Source organism: Apodemus sylvaticus, chromosome 5 (genome assembly GCF_947179515.1).
Source record: "Apodemus sylvaticus chromosome 5, mApoSyl1.1, whole genome shotgun sequence".
Lineage (NCBI taxonomy): Eukaryota > Metazoa > Chordata > Mammalia > Rodentia > Muridae > Apodemus > Apodemus sylvaticus.
In genome coordinates this window covers 141,303,249-141,318,639 of record NC_067476.1, presented here as the reverse complement: position 1 = coordinate 141,318,639, position 15,391 = coordinate 141,303,249, and the positions used below count along the sequence as shown (strand labels likewise).

At 50.7% G+C, this 15,391-nt stretch overlaps 2 protein-coding genes across 3 annotated transcripts; both read left to right on the top strand.

Moving 5' to 3' along the window:
• The first annotated feature begins 172 nt into the window (after positions 1-172).
• Fam83c (family with sequence similarity 83 member C) lies at positions 173-7,418 on the top strand. The gene is made up of 4 exons (XM_052184054.1): positions 173-787; positions 3,305-3,472; positions 3,888-4,012; positions 4,352-7,418. Exons 1-4 carry the CDS (start codon positions 179-181, stop codon positions 5,778-5,780), a joined length of 2,331 nt encoding a protein of 776 aa, XP_052040014.1. The 5' UTR covers positions 173-178; the 3' UTR covers positions 5,781-7,418.
• Positions 7,419-8,621: 1,203 nt separating this feature from the next.
• Positions 8,622-15,247, top strand: Eif6 (eukaryotic translation initiation factor 6). Of its 2 annotated transcripts, none has more exons than XM_052184053.1 (7): positions 8,622-8,710; positions 8,878-9,017; positions 9,128-9,213; positions 11,084-11,259; positions 11,721-11,897; positions 12,084-12,265; positions 14,972-15,247. In XM_052184053.1, the coding sequence occupies exons 2-7, from the start codon at positions 8,911-8,913 to the stop codon at positions 14,979-14,981; spliced, it is 738 nt and encodes a 245-aa protein (XP_052040013.1). In that variant the 5' UTR covers positions 8,622-8,710; positions 8,878-8,910; the 3' UTR covers positions 14,982-15,247. The 2 variants fall into 2 exon arrangements, with proteins under 2 accessions (XP_052040013.1, XP_052040011.1); XM_052184051.1 differs by having other exon boundaries at positions 8,630-8,739.
• Positions 15,248-15,391: the final 144 nt, after the last annotated feature.

Below are 15,391 nucleotides of genomic sequence, written 5' to 3'. Positions count from 1 at the left end.
GGCTGGAGAAGAGCCAGCAGCATGCTCGAAGGGCCTGGTACTGCCACTTCCCTGAGCGGGCGTGTCCCGACAACAGACCGAAGGGTGGGACTGACCCGACAGGTTCCCAAGGCCAGGGGCAATGGGGAGGAGCACGGTTCAGACTTAGGGTGGCAACAGTTTGGGGGCCCTGCCGCACATGCAGGGCTGCCAAGCTGGCGGCAGTGTCTTCTTCCTTCTAGCAGCCAACCCAGGCGCAAGCCATGGAGCCTCGGGTGGGTTGGGCTCTAGGTGGACACACACATTTAGCCGAATAGTGCCTGTCGGGACTCAGGGCATGGCAGGACCCCTGCGGAGCCGAGTGGAGGAGCTGAAGCGGCCCTGGTGGAGAGAGAGCTCACCCCTGGTGCTCCAGCACAGCGAGGCCGCAAGACTGGCAGCAGACGCCCTCCTGGAACGGGGCGAGGCTGCCTACCTTCAGGTCATCTCTGAGGAGCGGGAGCTGCCCTTCCTGAGTGCCCTGGATGTAGACTACATGATCAGCCATGTGCGTGGGGTTCCCGAGCTCATCGAGGGCCAGGGGTCAGAGACCTTAGGCCAAGACCGCCTCAGCATGCTCTCTGAAGTCACCTCAGGCACCTACTTCCCCATGGCCTCTGACTTAGCCCCCCCAGACCTGGACCTGGGCTGGCCCGAAGTGCCACAGGCCACAGGTTTCAGCCCCACTCAGGCGGTGGTTCATTTTCAAAGGGACAAGGGCAAGAGCATCAAGGACCTGCTGCGATTCCTCTTCAGCCGGGCCCAAACGGTAAGGGCCTTGCTTCATCATTCATTTCAGAGCCGCGGACACAGATGTGGCCTCCTGGGGGTGGGGACCAGTTTGAGCCACACTGAAATGTAAATAGAGAACTTGAACTAAAGTCTCTGCCCTCTGTTAGATTCCCAGTTCGTAGAGGATGGGCAGTTGCTTTATTTTTCTTACTGCCCTTTGGCATTCATGAACATTAGTTTAGCATAGAGCATGGCACAGAGGCCTGGAACATCACCCCAGAAGTGTATGTGGAGTTACTGGAAAGGGTCCTTACCTTATTGTGGAGTTACTGGAAAGAGTCCTTACCTTATCTTTCCTGGAAGGGAGTCTATTGTTTTCATCAGAGTATATATATATGATTTTTAATTTTATGTTCATGAGTGTTTTGCCTACCTTACATGTGTGTACACCAAGGCCAGAGGAGAGCACCTAATCTCCTGGAACTAGAATTACAGACTGTTGTGAGCTGCCATGCATGCTGGGAATCGAACCTAGGTCCTCTCTAGAAGAGAAGCCAGTGCTGTTCTTAACCACTGACCTATCTCTCTGGCCCTCAGGAAGTTTTATGACTCCTCCCTCCCCACCCCAGACTAAGAACTCAACCGTGGTGAACATCTGAGCTACAACCTTGACTTCCTTTGGAAGAAGCTGCAGCCAGAGAGGGTCTAGAAGGAACTTGCCTAGGAGGTTGTCTGGGTCTGACAGGGCACGGCTCATCTTAACCCCAGCTGCATCTCGAGCCCTGAGCTGCATCAACAGCTGGGTCTGAAGCAGGGCCGAGGGCAACGCTGCTGCATCTGGGGACATTAGGAAGGGGTAGTCTCACCTGGGAAGCCTCCAGCCTCTTAACAAGTACAGATTCGCTGGTGGAGCCCCGGCTCCTACCCAGATGAGGGACTAGATAGGAAAACCTCCCCTGGCAGGATCTGAGCTAGGAGTAAACTCCTGCTGCAGAGATGAAAAGCCAGGATCCCACCAGCACCGCCAAGGCCTTGCTAGCAAGCTTGCCTGTGCCCTAGGCACAGGAGGACTGAGTTTGATTGGCATCGAGAGTGGGGTAATTAGCGAGCTTGTTACTGTTGTCATCCTTGTCCCCCTTTGATCTTTCGTGCTGGCTCCTCCCACACTGGCCAGACCTGTGCTGCGTGAGAGCATCCCCAGAGCCCGGCCTGCTCACCACCAATTAGACCTTTCTGCCCCTGGGCAAGGAGTCAGGCTCCTGGGCTGAGCCCCACTCACCCCCACAGTGACCTTGGAGGCGGTTTCTTCCTATACCCAGTGCTTTCCATTTGCTAAGGAGGCAGCAGGAAGGGGGAAAGGCATGGTTAACCGAGCGTCTGTTGTGTGCCCAGCAGCTTTGCATTTTCCCTTGTAACTATGGGATGTACCCATGCAGCAGACCAGGAAGCTGAGGCTCCCTGGCTGACTCTACTTCTAGGAAGTGGAGGATTATGCATTCGAACCCACTTCCTTTTGGCTCCAAGCTGTAGTGGCGTCTCCGTGCCTCCTGCTCCCGATCCCCTTCTGAGGACTCACAGTAGACACAATGGGAAGAAGGGACAGCTGGGGACACGAGAAATACCCTGTATATTAGAGGCACAAACCTCAGCCCTCAGCTGACTGGGAAGCTTGGCTCCACTTAGCACAGGCAAAGGGAGCTCGTGAACAAAGCTGTCACACCAGACCTCGGCCGCTTCAAAAGCTAGGTTTGACAAAGGACATGGAAATCCCTGGGAGGTTTTCCTGGATTGCAGCTTTCTTCCTTGTACAAGAGTCTCAGAGAGGCTCCCCTGGGCCAGAGCAAAGCTGGTGCCAGTGAGGAATATGGGGAACCGGCCTGAAAACTGGGGTCTGCTTCTGATTCTCTAAAGAACAGAGCTTTAGCTCACATAGTTGATCTATAAGCATCTTTGAGAGTCTGTCACCTGACTCTGTTGTAGACATCCCTGGAGGGCTGGATAGATGCCTCAGAGGTGTACTGTCTGCTTTTTCAGAGGTCCTGAGTTCAATTCCCAGCAACCACATGGTGTGGCTCGTAACCATCTGTAACGAGATCTGGTGCCCTCTTCTGGCCTGCAGGCATACATGAAGGCAGAACGCTGTAGACATAATAAATAAATCTTAAAAATAAAAACAAAAACAAAAAACAAGAAAAGAAAAATCCCTCAAACACATTCAAACAACCAGGTTAAGACAGTCAATTCTTCCTTGGCCAAGCTTATAATGCTTGCCTAAGGCAGACACAGTGGCACAATAATCTCAATAATCAGAGGACTGAGACATGAGAGAGCTCAAGGCCAGCTTGGATTGCCGGGTTACAGAATGAGACGATGGATATAAATATAGACAGACGTATCTGTCTGTCTATCTATCTATCTATCTATCTATCTAGTGATCGATCAATTGATAGATATTGATATAGAGATATATTAGAATCTGATTCTAGTGTTGCATTGGATCCTGGCTTTCAACCCCATAGTTCTCCTGGGGCTGCATTTCCCCTTCCTCTTTCAGGTGGTGGCTGTGGTGATGGACGTTTTCACAGACATGGAGCTTCTGTGTGACCTGATGGAGGCCTCCAGCCGACGTGGCGTCCCTGTCTACCTCCTTCTGGCTCAGGAACACCTTAAGCACTTTCTGGAGATGTGTTATAAGATGGACCTCAATGGCGGCCACCTAGTGGTCAGTATGGGCTGAGAGCTACAAACATGGAAAGAGGAGGGACTTGGGAGGGCAAGAGGGCCAGCTGGTGGCCAGCGAGCACTTGGGAGGTCAGCAGAAGTGGGACACACACGGTTTCTTTAGCTGTGTGGGACTGGACACCCTTTGGGTCACAGACATGGCCTAACTGCCATTTTTTTTTCAACTTGCCTTTATTATTTTAAATTATGGGTACGTGTATGTGGTGCTCATGAAGGCCAGAGGTGTCAGAATGTCCCGGGGTTATAGGGAACTAGGAGCCGCCTCGCAGAAAGAGTTGGGGCTAGAACTCAAGTCGTCTGAAAGAGTGCTCTTAATTACTGAGCCATCTCTTCAGCCCTGAGTTCCAGTTTCCCAAGGCCAACCCCTCACCTAACTCCCTCTACTCTTGGTGCAGAATATGCGTGTGAGGAGCACATGTGGAGACACGTACTGCAGCAAGGCAGGCCGACGGTTCACCGGCCAGGCCCTGGAGAAGTTTGTCATCATTGACTGTGAACAGGTGGTGGCAGGCAGTTACAGGTGAGCTGGGTAGAGGGAGCTGGGCCTGAGGGCTGGGCCATGACCTAGGAAGGGCATCTGAGATCTTATAGCTTTGCATCTCTGCTATCCATCCCTTCAAACAAAGCACCTGCTGTGTGCTAGACGCCATGCAGGGCAAGAGCTGGGTGGGAGCCCACTCTCCTTAATACCTCGGCATAGAAAGTCACTACTGCACGTGGGAAATAAAAGGGCTCTGGAGACCCTCATTCTTGAGCTGACTCACTCTAGTCATGACTCCGGCGGAGCCTCGGACTCCCTGCTTTGACTCTTCCTAACTCTGCCCCTCTACCCCCTTCCATCCTGCCCCCCCACCTGCAGCTTCACTTGGCTTTGCAGCCAGGCCCACACCAGCATGGTGCTGCAACTTCGGGGCCACATTGTGGAAGACTTTGATCGGGAGTTCCGATGTCTGTATGCTGAGTCACAGCCTGTGGAGGGCTTCTGTGGCAATGAGGATCCACTGATTCCCCAGGTACCTCGTCCTCCCCCTGTGACTCTGGCCTTTGGACCCGGAATTCCGAGCGCCACAGGCTCCTCACCCTCCAGTAACAGCCTCAGCAGCATCAAACACTCACCACTTCTGGCCCGTTCTTCTTATCTCGCTCTTCCTGGTGGTGGCCTCGGCGACATGGGTATGGGGTCCTCATCCCCAGGTCCTGCCCACCATGAAGCTGGTGGCCAGCCATCCCTGTACCGTCAGCTTTCAGATCCCAACCATATCTCCTCTCCTGGACCCTATAGGGCCAACCTAAGCAAGCTGGGGGCATCCCCGTGGTCCCAGTCCTCGCCCGCCCTCAACCACAGCAGTACCAGTCCCTTGACCCTGGCAGTGGGGTCACCTCTGCTCCCAAGTTCCCGCCCTCTCTTCCACTTTACAAGGGGGGTCCCAACACTGTCCCGGCTTCCAGAGAATGGGCTCCCAGCGAGTCAAGACCCTAGCCTTCCACGAGGCCGTTGGGTACCTGGCACAGCGCTGGAGACAGTGGAAGAGAGGAAAGTCTCCCTGAGTCAAAGCCATGACCACCTGGATCACCTCATCCCCTTCCCCAAAGCAGGAGAAGCAGGAGGCCCCAACTCTAGAGTTACCCCTAATTCAGGTTCCCTTCAGCATGGTGAGCAGACTCTAGATGATAGGAGATTGTCCCTGAGTCACAGCTACAGCCAGCTGGATCTCTTGTCCCAGGGTCAGGGTGCTCCTGAGTCAGGTTCCCTCAGACCTGGCGAGCTGAGCCTAGAGGACAGGAAGCTGTCTCTAAACCATAGCCATGGCCAATTGGACCTCCTGCCACAGAACCCCAAGCCCCAGGCCTCTAAAATACTCCCTGATGCCCATTCTTCAGCCAGGCCTGGCAAGCCAAGTCTAGATGACCGACGGCAGACCCTAGGTCACAGCCAATTGGACCTCATTACCAAGTTTGGCCCATTCAGGAGTGAGGGACCTGGACCCAATTGTCCCCCAGAACCAAGCCCAGTTCACATGGCTGGAGTAGGCTCTGCAGATGAGAAGCGACTGACCCTGGGCCACAGCAAACTGGACCTCATCACCAAGTATCATCAACTGCAGGGAGCCAGGCAGAAACCTGAGCCAGGCATCCCAGGAGCTCCCACAAGTGGCCATCAAAATGGTAGTAGTAATGACCTGTTCGCACCTGAGAAGCGTCTGACCTTGGGCCACAGCAAACTGGACCTCATCACTAAATACAACAAGTCCAAATTCAAGCAGCTCCGAAGTCGCTTTGAGTCCTAGCTCTGCTCCTTGCAGGGACAGATCCTCCCTCCATCCAGAGTCGACATGCTCAGGTTTAAGACTGGAGTGTGACAGTATGAAGCTGAGGTGCTGCATAAAGAAGGGGGGCATCTAGCAGCCCAGGACAGATACTCCCCGGTCTCAAGACTCTTGCACACACACACACACACACACACACACACACACACACACACACACGCGCGCGCGCGCACACATGCACACACACATACACACGCACACGTGTGCTCACATACACACTCACACACATCAGAGTTACTGAGTGTTTTCTGTATGTCATTGGGGTTGGACACTTCACACCAGTTATTGTCATTCTCCATCTTCTCTAGATAGACCTCTTGTTGGTATATAGATATATTAAGCATTATTCTTCCCATTTTTCAAACACTTTTGAAACCAGAACATTTCTTTTATGACTGATAGAAAATCCACAAGATAAATTGGGATGCCGTAGCAGCTGCCCTGTTGGGCGTTTGCTCCATCACAGAATCCGAGTCTGAATCTGCGATAGACAAATTTAGGTTCCTGACTGCCCAGTCCCTGTAGTGTTTCGTCCCTTAGCCTGGGTGCTCCAGTTATACTTTTTCTTGCATTTGGTAGGGCAGCTGCATTCACCACAGGTCGACTTCTGAGGGTGGTAAGCCTTAGGCAGTGCTAAGGTGTGTGCCTTATTTTGACGCCTTCCAAAGGATGACGGTCACTTTTGTCATCTTGCTTCTGCCACAGAGGCCAAAGAGAACAGAAAATATTCTTCCCATTTTATAAGAATGGGAGCTGAAGTCCAGAGCTTGAATGGTTAGAGGAAGATCCAATTAAACGACAGGGTACTGAACTCCCCAGTCCGTTGTCCTCTGGCTCTAAATCTGTATTTTTGTTTGCACAGACACAACACATAATACCTGCAGTTTCTGTGTTTCTATGTACATAAAGTATAGACAATACAGCGATGCTCCAGATACCCAAACAGTACTCACAGAACAGTAACTGGGTACACCCATAGATGCATAGAGTAAGTACGCAGAGCTCTCTGTGATGAACTCAAATAGAACTTGTTGCAGTACATAATCAATGCTGTCTGCCTAAACGAATGGCCACAGAAAATTCAAGCTTCTAGTACACACCGCAGAACCCCCTCGAGACTCAGAAACTATAAATACACATATGACTCTTCATTCTAACTCAGCTTGCGCCAAGCTGTACTCACAGCCTTGCTCCGAGCATGCCACAGAACTGAAAGGTTACTGAGATGCAGATCCCGAGGGCTGCAGCTTAAATGCATAAACCATGGAGAGCAAGGCAGAGCTGTATCAGTTGAAAAGAGCACTAGGGACAGAGGGTCATGGAGATGGTGGAGCGATCTGCAAAGTTTATCAGAGAGAGGCTGACGTTGAGGCTGGTCTTGAAGGATGGGGAAGGACCTGGTGGAGGAGAGTTAAGAGTTCTTGGTAGATGGGGGCTGGAGAGATGGCTCAGCGATTAAGAGCACTGACTGTCGTTAAGAGCACCGACTGCTCTTCTGAAGGTCCTGAGTTCAAATCCCAGCAACCACATGGTGGCTCACAACCATCCATAATGAGATCTGACTTCCTCTTCTGGAGTGTCTGAAGACAGCTACAGTATACTCACATATATAATAAATAAATAAATAAATAAATAAATAAATATTTAAAAAAAAAAAAGAGTTCTTGGTAGAGTAAACCAGAGAGAGAGAAGGAGAGAGAGAGAGAGAGACAGAGAGAGAGAGAGAGAGGTTCCGTGAGCAGATCTGGGGTGAGCTGGGGAAGATAAACAGAACATGTAGTTGAACGCTTAAAACATACACACAGGCCACCTTGCTGAATGTCTCTCGAAGCTCAGGCTGCGGCTGGTCACTGGCCTTTCTCCTGAGCTTACCACCTGCCAGAGACTGTGCATGATACAAATCAATAAAGGCAGTTATGGTTAGACCCCGGTAGCAGTCTGATGTGTTCTAAGTCACCGGACTGCATGGTGGGACTGGGGAAAGGGCACCATTTGGGCCCCTTTCAGATTAATAGGAGAAGAATGAATGGCATAGAATGGCACGGGGGGGTGGGGGGGTCCTGCGGTGATTCTCTGCTCCTTCCACACTGTGGCCTTCTGCGACACCCTGGGGACTTTCGTATATTCTACACTAGGTGAGCCAAGTTTATTCTATGAAAATGGACCACACCACTATCTCCAGGGCAGACGATGGTTGCTGAAGGGATGATAAACTGCGTGAGAAAACATCAAGGAAGCGAGTCAGCTCTCAGATCTTTGCCCACCCTAGAACCCTTTCTCCTCCAGACTCATCCTAACACCTAGCTTAACACATTTCCCTGTCACCATTGTCTTTAGCCTGTTTCCTATGGTTCTGGGCATGCCTCCTCCAACCACTTTATCCCTGTCTCGTGTTTCCCTATAGGACACTCTCTTGGGTGATCTCTACCCCAAATTTCAATCCTCAGCCCTTGACTCTTGCCACTGCTCCAGATTCGCACTTCCGTCCCTGTGGCCGGACTGCGATCATCCCCTTTCTCAACTCCGCCGTTACTCGGTAAATAAATCCCTCATCAGTCCATCTTCAACCAGACAACACCGGTTCCTCCTTTCTTTCCTCAATCTTATCATTTGCCCAGCCACCGATTTGATTGATTATCCCTTCTAAAAAGACCCAATAGGAGGTGTAGCCAACAACCTAAAGCAAGAAAACGTGTAGGAGGCGGGGTTTGGCGAAGTCAAACCAAACCTTGAGTAACCCAGTAACCATCGAGTCCTCCCAAAGGGCGGGGCTAGAGTGGCCAGCAGCATCGCTTGGCTCCCGCGCGCTCCCGGAAGCCGGCCTGGGAGGAGGCGGAAACGGAAAGCTGGTTACGGGAGAAGTTGCAGCGTGTAGAGATTGGAGTCGTTTGGTGAGCTGGTGGGACTCTGGGCGGCAAAGGTCAGTTCGGGGCCGCAGGGCGGAAGGATTTGGGGCAAGAGATCCGTGGGCACGACCCGGGATCCGAGGGCCCGAGAGGGCGGGGTTTGAGGAGGCGAGGCTGGTTGACCCGGCCCCTGAAGTGATCTGTCGGCCCAGAACCCGCAGTCGTGCATCCCCCAAGCTTCTTTCATGGCGGTCAGAGCGTCGTTCGAGAACAACTGTGAGGTCGGTTGTTTTGCCAAACTCACAAACACCTACTGCCTGGTGGCCATCGGAGGATCAGAGAACTTCTACAGGTGAGGCTAGAAATTCTGGTCCTGAGGCGGCGGGAAGGGAAGGGAGGCCGAGAGCGAGAGGTCTGAAAGGGTGAACCACCCCAGTAACCAGCGAATCCATGTTTCTACAGTGTCTTCGAGGGTGAGCTCTCCGATACCATTCCTGTGGTGCACGCATCCATCGCCGGCTGCCGAATCATCGGGCGCATGTGTGTGGGTAAGGCCGGGACAAATCGAAGCACTGAGTCATTAATTCCTGGCGTTTACCCCCCACCCCCACCCCCAGTGATCGGGGGAACCCCAGGATTTCTCAGTGGACTCTGGAATCTGTCAGGGGTGGGTGGGACTCTAACTGCAGATCAAGAACACTGTCTAGCAAAGACTTGAGAATAATCGTAGCAAAATAGCATTAAATGCTATCATTCTTGGTCTCGTTTTTCCTTCACAGTGATCCTGAAAAGCAGGGTTGTCACTCAGGACTATGTGACTCACCAAGTCCCACACCTAAGGGTGGAGAAGGACTTGAATCTCTCTCCTGCCTCTGAGTATGGACACGTTGCTTCTCGTTCTTTGAGCATCAATTTCTCCCTCAGGAAAGAACTAAGGTCCCGGGTCATCCTGTTCAGCTACGTTTAATTCTTACCGTCTCTTAAAGTACAACTTGAGTGACGTCCATAACAGTTTGACCTCAAAGCACTGTTGAGTGGCCTCCGACTTTTCCTTTTATCCCCCACACGCTGGCCTTAGCTGCACTGCCCCGTAGCTAAGAATGACTGACCTGGAACTCTTGATACACCTCACCCACCTCCCAATCCTTGGGGATTAGGAGGTGTGTGCCATTTTGCCTAAGCAGTCCTTCCTTTCCCCTGGCACTGTGTCCCATTGCTACGCTCCTTGTTTCTTGGTTCAGGATTTTATGTATTTACCTAAAAACATTTTTTTTAAATCATTAAGCATGGGTGGTGACTTTACATGGTTTCTTATTTATGGTAACCTCTGATAATAAAACTTCATGTTCTGTTGACTTTGTCCTTAGGATAGGAAATGAATTCTGACATGACATGGGAGACATTAGCCTGGTCTTTGTTCTGTTGTAAGGAAAGTACCTTGCGGTTCAGAAATTGAGCACTGTGGCTCAGGCTGGGCAGAAGCTTACCTGTAGCAGTCATGGTGTAATGTTGAATGCTTTGTATAAAAATACCATTCTTGCTGGGCAGTGGTGGCACACGCCTTTGATCCCAGCACTCGGGAGGCAGAGGCAGGTGGATTTCTGAGAGTCCGAGAGCAGCCAGGGCTATACAGAGAAACCCTGTCTTGAAAAACCAAAAGGAAAAAAAAAAATCCATTCTTACAATAACAAATACTTAGACAATTTATAGTTTGGTGTCTTAAGACTAGTACTACTGGGGCTGGTGAGATGGCTCAGCGGTTAAGACTGCTCTTCCAGAGGTCCTGAGTTCGAATCCCAGCAACCACATGGTGGCTCACAACTGTGATGAGATCTGATGCCCTCTTCTGGTGTGTCTGAAGACAGCTACAGTGTACTTACATATAATAATAAATCTTAAGAAAAAAAAGACTAGCATTACTGTGTAGATGTGAACATATATACATATTACTGTTGGATATATAATACCTACGAGTGGTGTGGGATAGTCGCAGGTTATGTGACCATTTAGTGTAGTAGATGCTACCAGTAATATCCTAAGTGGGTAGCTGTTGTATACTCCTGTCAGAGCATACAGTTGGTCCATGTATTACTGCTAACACTTGATATTGATGGTCTTTGAAAATTTTTAGCAATTTAGGTAGGTGTGTAGTGTTAGCAAAATGTATTACTAATTCCAAGAACCTTCCTGCCAGGCCCTAGCTGTTAACAGTGAGGTGGGTGGTATTTGTTGGGTTAGATTTCTGGCTATCTGAGGCCTGCTTAGGTGACCAGCGGTCTGGATGGATCTGCAGTTGAAGGGCTGGGTTGTGCTTAGCACTCTCCTAGGAAGCTAATTGGGCTAGAATGGGAGGTATCCCGGAAAGTCGCTCCTGTACTGTGGTTTATTTTTTATCCCGCTGTGCAATGTTCTCTTCAGGGAACAGGCATGGGCTCCTGGTACCCAACAACACTACCGACCAGGAGCTGCAGCATATCCGCAACAGCCTTCCGGATTCCGTGCAGATACGGCGGGTGGAGGAGCGGCTCTCGGCCCTCGGCAATGTGACCACCTGCAATGACTATGTGGCCTTGGTCCACCCAGACTTGGACAGGGTGAGGTGGCAGCTTGGTCTGGAAGTTACAGGACTAGCCTAGCCAGTGGTTGGCCAATATCACCCCAAGGCAGGAATTAGGGGTTTCACTTGTGTTTTTCCTTGGGCAAGCCAGTGTTTTACTTTCATAGGAATAGTAAGGCCTTTGTGAGTATCAAGCTGGGAAGGGCATTCATCCTTCAGATTTGGAGAGACTGGCCTACTGGGTCCTGGGCCATGGTGGTTGGCAGTTGAACTAGGGCGTGTGTTAGTGAAAACGGGGAGACATGAAGCCAAGACTCATGTGTTTCAGGGCATGCCTGGGCTTTAGGGACTCCAGGCTGGGCTCAGGCTCTTAGCCATCCCATGTCTTGTGTGGTTAAAGGGACTCAGGGAGCCAAGTCTGGGTGGTTGATGCTTAGAGATGCCTGGATATTTGGCCTACATGTACTGGATCCTGGACACCATTCCTTTCACCATCAGGAGACAGAAGAAATCCTGGCTGATGTGCTCAAGGTGGAAGTCTTCAGACAAACAGTTGCTGACCAGGTGTTAGTAGGAAGCTACTGTGTCTTCAGTAATCAAGGAGGTCTGGTGCACCCTAAAACTTCAATCGAGGACCAGGATGAGTTGTCCTCCCTTCTTCAGGTCCCCCTTGTGGTAAGCATTCCTGCCGTCTGAGCCCTATCTGTAGAGTCAGTCCCTTTTGTCACCCTTTGGGAATCTGGGTCATTACAGTCCCTCATTTGGGACTGGGACCTTGAGCCGTGGAACAGACTTGGGGGAAGAGTCCTCACTTGAGGAGGTAAGAGAATTTGCTTTTGGTAGCATGACACTTCTCTTCAGGCAGGCACTGTGAACCGAGGGAGTGAGGTGATTGCTGCCGGGATGGTAGTGAATGATTGGTGTGCTTTTTGTGGTCTGGACACGACCAGCACAGAGCTGTCCGTGGTGGAGAGCGTCTTCAAGCTAAATGAAGCCAAGCCTAGTACCATTGCCACCAGCATGCGGGATTCCCTCATTGACAGGTAACTCTGCCCTCTTTTTATTTTCTCTGTAGCCCTGGCTGTCCTGGAATTCGATCTGTAGACCAGGCTAGCCTCTGCCTTCTGAGTGCTAGAGTAAAAGGTATGCACCATCACACCTGCCTCACTTTTGCCTTTGAGGGGAGGGGAGGTGACAGATCTTAGAAGGAGAACCATGCTGTCCCTGTCCTGGGAGGGTTACAGTGAACATTGTATACAACATGTACAGAACAGTGCATTCTGGCTTGGAGCCACCAGCACTGACATCTGCTCACATGCAGTCTTCCTCAAAAACTGAGCTCTTAGCCAGGCGTGGTGGCGCACGCCTATAATCCCAGCACTTGGGAGGCAGAGGCAGGCGGATTTCTGAGTTCGAGGCCAGCCTGGTCTACAGGGTGAGTTCCAGGGCAGCCAGGGCTACACAGAGAAACCGTCTCGAAAAACAAACAAACAAAAAACCAAACAACCAACCAAACCTGAGTTCTCTGGGCAGACCTTTCTGTGGTCCATCTTCCTTGATCACTGACCACGGTTTACAGTTTGTGTGTCCACTGTCTCCAGCTAGTGCTGAGACCTGAGATAAAAAGGAGCTGTTGGCTAGGGAAGGTGGGAAGCCTCCTTAATCACTGAGGAGACGCCGCATTGCTGTGGTGCTCTGAGACAAGTTGTAGGTGAGTTTTGTACTGAAATCATGGTCTAGACCTCAGTTCTCAACCTGGGGCCTGAACAGCCCTTTCACAGGGTCACATATCAGATATCTTGCATATCAGATATTTACAATTCATAACAGCAACTTAACAATTATGAAGTAGTGACAAAAAATAAGGTCAAGAGCCAGTGATCTATACTTTTGTGGACTAAAAAGCCAACCAGGCTGAGTGTGGCTGCTCACTCTCCCCCCTCAGGAGACTGGACCAGACTCCTTACTCTTCCCTGTAAGAGCAGCCAGGGAAGATGCTGGGTAGTTCGGCTTTCTTTCTCTCGGCTGCCCGGGACCTTTCTTAGGGCATGCCATGTCCAACTAACCCGGATGCCTCTGTGAGGCTGGTAGCGCCGAGCAGAGAGAGGCTCAGGGCCAGACGCTCTGCTTTCAGTGGAACGCGGCTCCTCATCCTGCTGCACTGTTAGCACTGCAGCCGTGGAGATGGCTGTGCTAGGGAAAATCAGCGGTGTGGTTTTATATCCTGCCTCTGAGGGTTCACAGTGGACATGGGAGAGACTATATACACCTTTTAGCTGTTAAAGGAGAAACAAACAGTTCCTTACTTAATTGTCCCTATGTCGGCAGCTTGTGAAACTGGTGAGAAATTTCCTGGGATTATAGAAGTTTCTTGAGTGACAGTCTGTTTCAGGGGAGAAGGAGGTGTTTAAATACTAGAATAGAGTGAGGAAGAACCTTACACAGACAGAGAGATGGGAAAATACTGAGTATGAGAAGGATAAACCTTTTCCCAGAGTGCCAAGTGCTTTAAATCCGCATATCAGGAAGTTTGGACTGCTAGCCTGAGATTCTGAGCTTTAGCGGATGGTGGGTTGCTTGTTTATGTAGATTCTTAGTGTAATCAGAGGTTCTGACTATAAGTGGAAATAATAATCCAGTTTTGGTTCTTTAAATGATAGTAGTACATGTGACCTAGCCTGGCTCTGTGCTGAGGCTAGAGGCGTGCGCCACCACGCCTGGCTGTGTTTTAAATAAGCTGCTTGTTTTGATGACGATGACTTGGTCCTCACCCTGACTAACTTTGCTGTCAGAGCTGGTGAACAATTGAGAGTTTATGCACTGCAGGCAAATGCTGTCCTGTAGGGCTACACCCAGCCTGGGAAGATGTTGAACAGCGTTTTATGTGCCAGACAGTGATGATGAGAACACTCCCTGTCCTTTAGAACTTGGAAAAGAGGGCAAGAAGACTGTTTCCTTGGGGTTTGGACACGTTTTGAGATGTCCATGGACTTTAGGGTGAAGAGTTTAGATTGATATGGGAGACTGTTAGTGTGTGAAATGCTTGCTGTACAAGCAGCGAGGACCTGACTGGTTCAGATTCCCACGCCACATTGAAGCTGAGCTTGGTCACATGTCTGTAACGCCAGTGTTAGCGGCTCGCTCACTGGCTGTCAGTCCCGCCGAGGGAGTGAGCTCCGGCTCAGTGAGAGGACCTGTCTCAAACACATTGAAGAAGCAACTGAGAAAAGCAGCTGACCTCAGCCTCTATGCATGCTACACACACAGTAAGCACTTGAGTTTCATTATCAGGCAATGGTTACCTCCTGCAATAGGAGTGATTCACTTAATCCTTAGCAAGCACATCTGTTTTTCAGTCTAGTATTTGTGACTTTTTGTATCAGCAGTAATGGAGAGTTCTGGAAAAGGAGGCCAGAGTTTTGGCCTTGGCCTGGCCTCTGAGAAGCTTGGTCTGCACACGTCCTGTTCTCACGGACTCTCCTTGTTCCTGTCTCTTACGTTCTGATGCTCAGGTTTATGACTAGGAACTGAACCGATTGGAGAAGGGTGGCCCACTTGAAAGAGGAAAGAACTGATTTTACTTCTCAAACATGGGGAGTTTTAGGCTAGATCTTACACAGGATATAGTCAGTCTGGAACCTTGGGGACAAGTGTGGCCTTTCAAGTACTGAACTAGAGCAGGTCTAGGGTGTGGCCACATGTGCCTTGTAAAACAGCTACTGATAGTGTGTATACTCTTCTCCCCGCAGCCTCACATGACTCACCTTCGGAGCTGCTGTGTGGGCTCCTGCCCCTGGACTTTGGCTCATTTTCCATGCCTGAGCTAGTCTGTACCGGATGCTGGCAGTGGGCGTGGCAGAGCTCCGCAGAGCTGGATTGTTGATTGCCCAACCCTTCACCTGTGCCATCTCTTGATTATTGTTACTGAAAAGCCTACCGTGCCATGCTGGCTTTCAGTTCTCGTGGCTCTTGGACGGAAGTTCTGCTCTCTTGTGCCCCACCCCATTAAAGGACTGCTCACACCATCCTCAGTGTGCTGTTTGTGGGTGGCCTCAGTTTCTTCTTCTACAGCTCTTCTGGGTTGTGGGGAAGTTGGGTGGGATTAACGTGCAACAAGATGGGAGACCTGCAGGGTGTGGTGGAACACCTGTAATCGCAGAGGCAGAGCA

What these genes read in the sequence shown, in the direction of transcription:
- Eif6 (XM_052184053.1), top strand. Translation starts at nt 8,911, where the DNA reads ATGGCGGTCAGAGCGTCGTTCGAGAACAACTGTGAGGTCGGTTGTTTT. An exon ending in TCCACCCAGACTTGGACAGG is followed by an intron (nt 11,260 to 11,720) that starts GTGAGGTGGCAG and finishes TTTCACCATCAG; the next exon opens with GAGACAGAAGAAATCCTGGC. An exon ending in TTCTTCAGGTCCCCCTTGTG is followed by an intron (nt 11,898 to 12,083) that starts GTAAGCATTCCT and finishes ACTTCTCTTCAG; the next exon opens with GCAGGCACTGTGAACCGAGG.
- Fam83c (XM_052184054.1), top strand. Translation starts at nt 179, where the DNA reads ATGCAGGGCTGCCAAGCTGGCGGCAGTGTCTTCTTCCTTCTAGCAGCC. An exon ending in TCTTCAGCCGGGCCCAAACG is followed by an intron (nt 788 to 3,304) that starts GTAAGGGCCTTG and finishes TTCCTCTTTCAG; the next exon opens with GTGGTGGCTGTGGTGATGGA. An exon ending in TCAATGGCGGCCACCTAGTG is followed by an intron (nt 3,473 to 3,887) that starts GTCAGTATGGGC and finishes CTCTTGGTGCAG; the next exon opens with AATATGCGTGTGAGGAGCAC.